At 40.0% G+C, this 8,549-nt stretch overlaps 1 protein-coding gene across 1 annotated transcript; it reads right to left on the bottom strand.

The window, feature by feature from the left end:
* Positions 1 to 2,928: 2,928 nt before the first annotated feature.
* On the bottom strand, positions 2,929 to 8,549 carry LOC114503356 (putative gustatory receptor clone PTE01). Its single transcript, XM_028520885.2, has 2 exons — positions 8,316 to 8,549; positions 2,929 to 3,909 (listed from the first exon to the last, which is right to left on the bottom strand). Exons 1-2 carry the CDS (start codon positions 8,434 to 8,436, stop codon positions 2,984 to 2,986), a joined length of 1,047 nt encoding a protein of 348 aa, XP_028376686.2. The 5' UTR covers positions 8,437 to 8,549; the 3' UTR covers positions 2,929 to 2,983.

An 8,549-nucleotide genomic window follows, 5' to 3' on the forward strand; every position in this document is an offset into this window, starting at 1 on the left:
AGGAGAAAGTGAACATTCAGAAGCCTTTTAGAACACCCTTGCAAGAGTAGGAAATACAAATCACCAGCAAATCTGAGCAGCTATATTCTCATGAATTTTGAGAGAGGAAACAGGAAGAGAGTTAAGTAGTATGTCAGCCAGCTTGCAGTTCAAGCTCCTTCCACTCTTTCAGGTCATCTGTGTGTGCATCTCTGTATTCTAATGGACAAGACTTGGTACATGCCTCAGGTCTTCAGGTACTTCTTCCCAGGAGGAAAGCAATATCCTTAGTGTTAGACACTCTCATATTCTCAATGCTTTCTGAACCTAAACAACAGAATCAGGAGAACCTGACCAAACTTGGAACAAAAATCAGGGCCAAGTGGGTGCTTCTGATTGGAACTTAGGGCCTCTAGAAATTACAAGAAGATGACACGGGCCAAATAAATTATCATTCTTAACTCATCTTTTATTTACACTCTAAGGTTTAATATTTTTAAATAAACATTTTTGAAGTATAATACTCATGCAGATGTTATTAACTCAAACTGTGTTCTATGTTTGTTTTGTTTTTTGGGTGGGGGTTATTTTTTATTTTAATTATTGTTCAAGTACAGTTTTCTTTTTTTAAGTCCCATTCCAGCCCACCCACCCTTCCCTCCCCACTTTCCTCCCATTACCATCCTCCCCCTCGTTTTTGTCCATGTGTCCTTTAAATGTGTTCTCCCTTTGTATCAAGCATTCCTGAGTTTGGATTTCTAGATTCATTAAGATTTTTTATGGGAACCTACCTACTACCCTGAAATTTCAATACCTCATCTGCTCTCCTTGAATTTTCCATCACTGAGCCAAGCACCAGGCTTCTAATTTATAAAGTATTGCTGACTACTTTTTAAAACTACCTTGGAATTGTCTTAACATCATCCCCAAATAGTTTTATTAGTAAGGAGATATCCCAAATTGGCTTCATCCAAGAGACTCAGATTGTGATGAGCATGCTGAATGGTTACCAGGTATTGCCCCTGGAATCAACACCTGTGGAAGAGCACATGTGTAGGAAAGAATTTGTCCTCACTTACAGAGAGATATGACCTTTTCCTCAGGTCCTGGGAGGTAACCTTTAAGCCCTTGAAATTTAGCTAGTGATAGAAGTGATTGGTTATTGTGGGGAACCCCATGAACCATACCTGATAGCTTATGCTAATGAGATGACTGAAATTGGCAATTGGTTGTGCCAAAGAGACCAAGCGTGTATGTGAAGGACTGGTGCTTCAAGAGAACTGATGTCAGCCCAGTATCTAGGGAAAAAGATTGGAGAGTGAGTTCAACCAAATGGGAAATGATTCAATTTATCCCACCAATGAAATGAAGCCTCAATAAAATCTCCGGATACTGAAGCTCAGGTGGGCTCCCTGGTTAGCCAGACTCTGAATGTTGTCTGACATTGTGGCCAGGATGTGGTAATGGATTTGAACCCCATGGGGAGAGGACAACAAGATTTACCTATGGGACCTTTCCAGATATTTCCCCAGGTGTATCTTCCTTTAACTAGTTCTATTTTGTATTCTGTTGCTATAAGAAAAGTGTAATTGTAAGTCTAGCACTCTCTTAAGTTCTGTGGCTCATTCTGGTGAATTATTGAACCTGAGGGAATTCTCTTGCTTTCAGACATTCTACCAAATCATTGAAAGTAAGGGAGTCCCTTAATTTTGGCCAGCTGATGTGAAGTGAGGGTGGCCTTGGAACTCCTGAATGTGTGCCTGGTGTGTGAAGTGAAGACAGTCCTACAGACACTGTTCCCTCACTCTGTGGTTTGGTGAACACTTTGTAGCAAGCAAGGGCAGTGGGAAAATCAAGCCAAGTTAAAGCCCATCAAAGCCCTCCTAAAATTACCAGGGACCTCTGGATCTAGGATGAATCTTTAGAGATGATTGGAACTGGTGCCAAGGGGCCAAATATCATGGGATGTGGACAGCTGCAGAAGGAGCTGTGACCTTGGTTATGGTAGCTTTTCGTAGCTGATGCAAGTCCCTATGGGAGGTGATGCGGAGGGCTGGTGGTACACCTGACATTTGGGGCAATATGTCCCTCATTTCTAGTATAACATCATTTCTTTTATGTAGTAAAATAATCTAATGGAAAATTTGCTAACTTAACCATGTTAAGTGTCTCATTCAGAGGCAATTAGTACATTCACATTGCTGTACAACCATCATCACCACCCATCTCCATGAGTCTTTTCATCTTGCAAACGTGAAAATCATCATTTCCCAATTAAATGATAACTCCTTGTTCCCTCTTCTGCCATCCCCTGACAACCAATATTCTAGTTTATATCTTATGGCTTTCACTACTTCAGGTGCCTCACATAAGTGAAATTATCCAATATTTGCCCTTTCATGTTTGGCTGTGAAATTAATGAGGATATGTTAGATGGAATGGGAAAAAGATTTATCAGAATATTGGAAACCATACATACCAGTTATTCTATGAATGTCTCAGTTGATAAGTATTTATTCAAATTTAGTATTAATGCCATCCCATTTCAATTTCAGACTACCCTGGTTTGGAAAAGAAATTAAATACTCTATCTTCTCAAGCATCTGACTACAATCATGAAGGAGCAAAAATATGCAAAAATGGGGAAGAATCATGAGGAAACTGTAGAAAGAATAAATACCAAAAAGCAGAGAGCTATGATTTTTTTATAATGACACAATCATGGCAACTCAGGACCAAGAGTCCTGGATAATGCACAGGGAAGTGAGAGGGGTATACTGACAGGCTGCGCATCAAACTGGAGGGACTCTCACTAAAGTACAGAGTCCAAATGACCTCTGAATCCATTACTGCTGTGCTAAGAGGAAAAATCATGTAGACAAAGAGCAGATCCATATGGGAACAAATACACCACGAGACTGCAGGTTCAGAATTGATTGTTACACATGTTTGATTGTGCTACTATTTCCAGTCTATGAGCCAAAAAAGATCCAGTGGTATAAAACTAGGCTATACTTCTCATCACCCTCCATAGAGCACTCTTGATGTCCCTGTTCCTCAGGCTGTAGATGAAGGGGTTCAGCATTGGGGTGACAACAGTATACATCACTGAGGCCACTGCACCATTCCTCAGGGAAGATGACACTGTGGAACTGAGGTACACCCCGAGGCCTGTTCCATAAAATAAGCAAACAACTGACAGGTGAGAGCCACAGGTGGAGAAGGCCTTATACTTCCCCCCTGATGATGGGACTCTCAGAATGGAGGAAACAATTTGAGTGTAAGAGAAAAGGATCCCTGAGAGTGGAACACCACCAATGATAGCACCAAAAAAATAGATCAATATGTTATTAATGGAGGTGTCAGAACAGGCAAGGTTGAGGAGTTGAGAAGCATCACAAAAGAAATGAGGAATTTGCACATCTGCACAGAAGGTGAGTTGTGACACCATCAAGTAGTGCAGCTGGGAGACCAAAAGGCTGATGAAAAATGACAGCAGGACACTCAAGCCACAGAGGTGGGGGTTCATGATGACCAGGTAGTGCAGAGGCTGACAAATGGCTACCAACCGGTCATAAGCCATCACGGCCAGAAGTAGACTCTCCAAACTTCCAAACAGAGAAAAAAACGTGACCTGAGTTAGGCAGCCTGCATAGGTGATGGATTTGCTGTATGTCTGGAGGTTCACCAGCATCTTGGGGACTGTAGTGCTGCTGAAACTGATGTCAGCCAGAGACAGATTGGAAAGGAAGAAGTACATAGGTGTGTGGAGGTGGGAGTCAGAGATGATGGCCAGGATGATGAGCAGGTTCCCCAGCATGGTCACCAGGTACATGGCCAGGAACAGGCCAAACAGAAGAGGCTGCAGCTCTGGGTCATCTGACAGTCCCAGGAGGAAGAATTCAGAGTCACCTGTTTGATTCTGTGGTACTATGCAGATAGGACACAGTTTGAAAAGGAAGAGTGTGCTGAATAAATGAAACAAGTGTAGACACATCCATTTTTTTGCATTCAAGCAATTCACAAACAAAGGAATCACACTTGAGCTTAAGGACCAAACACCACCCCCCCCCCACCACCCCTTACCCTTCAGCAACATTTTTCAGTTGGGAAGTCTTTTAGAACTCTTTCCCTATAGATATCTGGGCTGTTTACCTGTTTCTGTAAACAACCACTTTAGAGACCCTGGCTCAAAGAATATTAGAAAAGAAAGGACACTGCAGATTAAAAATTTCCATCAATAGCAAAATATCAGCCTTCTACTTTGGAAGTAAAAATATGGAATGGGACATATTGTTTTCTAAGGAAAAATCATCTTAATTGGAAGACACTAAGAAGTAGCTTAATGTACTGTATCTCACTCAGATGCAGTACCAGAAATTCCCTTAATCTACAATGTCATCTTGAAGAGCTAAAACCACATTAACTGCATTCTAACTTAGAATAAGCAGTTAGATTTTTGTATGGCAATTATCTTCAAGGGTTTTCATCTTTACTTGGATTTGTGACATCTATCTTCCAGGGAGACAAGTATTCACTCAAATGTGTGGGTTGTCTGGTCCAAGTCAGTCCTTCAACTCTAACTCAAATATGTATATTTTGGGCCTTAGTGGACTTCACGTTTTGCAAAATATGTCTTTGTTAAATGCACAAAATCATACAGCACCCCTCACCCTAAAGATCATATTAGTTTACAGTGCACCAATGATTAAATAATGATTCATTTTCATGAATATTCTGTACTCATTTTTCTTTAGTGAAAGCTTATTGTCTGTCAGTGATACACAACCTCAGAGAATCATTTGCACTTGAGTTTCCCTGTACTGTTTATGTTCATCATGGCTAGGTAAAACTTATATTTCTCTCTAATCACAGACATTGGTGAAAGTTGATTTCTCATCAAATCCAACCCTCTAATGAACAGTTGAGAAACTGAGGGTAAAGCCAGGCCTCAAACCATATGTTGGCCTTCTTATGCCAGACTAAGTCTTTTCAAGTCAATTCTTCCTGAGAGAGGGATAGCATTTCTCCTCAATTCAGCTCCCTAAAGGCTACTCAGGTCATTTCTCCAGACAGGTCAAAACATGATGAATTACTGAAGCATTCCATTGTCAACACATTTCTTCGTTTGTGTGACATTCTAGATTCCTATGGATATAGCTGATCATTTCTGATTTGTGAATACTACCTACATTTACATAAACTATGTCATAACTATTTTGCATTAAAAATGATATAACTTGGAAAAATGAAAAGAGAAAAAACAAAGACTAATATTACAACATGTGGAGAGTGTACTCATCTGTAAAATAGGTATATTAATTGAACTGACGTTATAGTGTTGTTGTAAGAAATAAAATTAAATTATTTTTTCCATTTTTTAAATTTTATTATTGTTCAAGTACAATTGTCTGCCTATTCTCCCCCTCTCCCCTCCACCCTAGCCATCCCCACCTCCCTCCCCTGATTCTACCCAGCCTTGATAAATAAAATTAAAGTATAAACATAAAATAGTTAAATAGTGGTTATCAATGCTGGTTGATGTTATAGTTACCTATCCATCTTTTAAAATTTAGAGATATGTGATATAAGCCAGTCAGATAAACACAAGTACCATATGATTTCACTCATATATGAAATCAAATGAAACAACTGAACTAACAAGCAAAATAGAAACAGATTCATAGATAGACAACAGACTGACAGCTCTGGGAGTAGAGGATTCAGAGGGGGGAACTGAGCAAAAAAGAAAGAGAGAGAAAGAACTTAGGGACAAAAATAACAGTGTGGTGATTGTGGTAGGGATGAGTCAATATAGGTGGAAAAAGATTTAGGGGAGATAAATGGCAATGGAAAAATACAATAAAAAATAATAATAAAAAAATTTAGTTATGGGCTGGCCATAAACTGAAACCAGTTAAATCACAAATTCCATACATAAGTCCTTTTTGCATACTATCATAAAGCTAGAGCAGACAACCATTGTCAGACAATTAGTAAATGAATTAATGTTATCAATTCTTTTCAATACCATTTTAATCACTACCCATATTAAAATATAAGTATTTAATAATACATGCCATAGAATTTATATTTATTTTTTATTGTTCTTCAATTACAGTTGTCCCCATTTAGACCCTGCCCTACCCACCCCCACCTCTCACATTAACCCTTCCACCTGCCCTTCTCTTTGTCCATGGGTACTTTACACATTTATTATTGATAAAATCTGAGGGTTTTTCCTATCCTTGCATGATCTTCCCCTGTGCTTCAGTTGTCCAAAGGCAAACATTGTCATGAAACTGGTGGATGCATTTTCCTTTCAATATTTTCATATTGGTAGTGATTTATGTATTCATAGCAGTTTTCCTAAAAACTAACCTAAATACTCACATGCTACACACATGGTTCCTTGAGTTCTCATTTACCACGGCTTGGCATTTTCAGTCTCTGTGTGAAATACATACATTCATTTCAGCACTTTATTTTTTAAAGATTGTATTTATTTATTTTTATAGAGAGGGGAAGGGAGGGAGAAAGATATCAATGTGTGGTTACCTCTCATGCACCCCCAACTGGGGAGCTGGCCCACAACTTAGGTATATGTCCTTACTGGGAATCGAACCAGTGACCTTTCAGTTCACAAGCCAGTGGTCAGTCCAGTGAGCCACACCAGCCAGGGCATATTTCAGCATTTTAAATGATGCACAGCATTACCTGTGGGGTAAACTCCGTTATATTCTTTTTTTATGTTTTTTAACATGTTATTGTTGTTTAATTACAATTGTCTGAGTTTTCTCCCCACTACACCTCCCCCACACCAGCCAAATCCTCCTCCCTCCATTGCTTCCAAACCTGTGGTTTTGTCCATGTGTCCTTTATAGTAGTTGTTCCTGAAAACCCTTCCCCCATTCTTCAATTTTATGTTGTGACACTGGTTAAGAAAATTCTTATGCCCCTCTCCAAATCACACAGTGAGAATTTAAAGACATAGGCATAAAAGAATTGTTTGAGTTGTAGAAATATTGATATACGTGCAATTTTACTATTAATTACCTATATTGATTTTCCCAATAGAAAAATGAGACAAAAAATGATTGCAAGCAGTGAAATTAGCAAGTTTCCTCACATCTGACTAGCAGTAGCCTTTTCATGGTAGAGCCACATAAAAATCCCATCTCCTATGGGGAATGGTATTTCCATATCTCAGCTTTACAAAATGTGCTCGCACATGTGTCACTATTCATAGAAACCCCTAGGATACACACTACACACATTCATTCAGTAAAGGTCCCTGCAAACCACTGGGTCCATTTGCTAATTCATGGGTGAACTCCTCCAATCCCAAGAGAAGGAATTGGTGGTTGAGCTCATCTGAGGATAAAGCAGGTTTGGAAAGAAACAATCATTGTGCTGCAGTGGAGGGGACAGAGTCTTGAGGTGGGAATCAGGGACTGAGTTCCCCAGCTGTCAGACACTCAATGTGAAGTGTGTATGATATCCCCACCCCTCTGGGCTGGTATCTCTTACATATAAATAGGGGAATAACACCCACCTCTGGGAAACACGTGAGATCCAACAGAGGTTTGCCCTCAAGAAATGTTCAGTCATGCTTTTGAAATCAGGTTGAAATAGTGGGTTTGTTGATGAAAATAATTGTGAGAAAGGTGTAATGACATATTATTCCTTCAGATAGGAGCGAGGAGGAGAAGCCTATCAGGTCCCACATAATTCACTCACAGAAGTGAGTGGAAATCCTAACATGTGTCTCAGAGCACACAATAAGATTTACTTCTCTTTTCCTCTTTTTTTTTAAAATTTTTTCCTATTTATGAAAATCTCCAGTTTTCCTTTCTGTTTAAGTGTTTCAGATCTTATTAAATGAAAATTGATAGGTTTCTTAGAAAATCAGTGCCATTGATACATGCAGGCACTGTTGTATCTCCTGTCTAGTCCTATGAGACATTGCTGAAAGAATGAAAACACAGCAAGGACAGCACCTGCTGTGTGGAAGCAATATTGCCTACTCTCTGAGATCCAAATTTCTCTAGGATTCTGAGATCCAAGGCAAAGTCTGTTCAATATTTAACAGAGACTGTTGTTGTTCTCTGCCAAGCAGAGTGTAGAGCCTGGGGGATCAGTAATGAATTGGACAATTGTTTCCCTCCATGTATTCAGATTCTGCCTGTACAGGGACCAAAATATCTGAAATTTTCCATGTTTGTGCCCTCCCCAACTCTTGTTCTATTTGCCCCAACTCTCCTATTTGTCCTAATGATGAAAGAGAAAATGCCCTTGACAGTCGCTTCTCCATCCATCATCTCCACAGTACTCACAGGGCTGTTCTGTCTCTGCTGCAGTAGGACCAGGCAGTGAGAATCCACTGCTGCTGCCCTGCATGGGCACTGAAGGTTCAGGCTCCAACCCCAGGGCTGGCAGTGTGGCTGAGTTTGTCATGGGCCTCCTGATGCAGTGACGTGAGACAAGAAGACTCAGATGTGAAGCCCACTGGACTGAGATGGGGAACTTCAAGGGCTGGAGGCAAAGCTGATGATCTATTCTTGCATGGG

This window comes from Phyllostomus discolor, chromosome 8, assembly GCF_004126475.2.
Source record: "Phyllostomus discolor isolate MPI-MPIP mPhyDis1 chromosome 8, mPhyDis1.pri.v3, whole genome shotgun sequence".
Lineage (NCBI taxonomy): Eukaryota > Metazoa > Chordata > Mammalia > Chiroptera > Phyllostomidae > Phyllostomus > Phyllostomus discolor.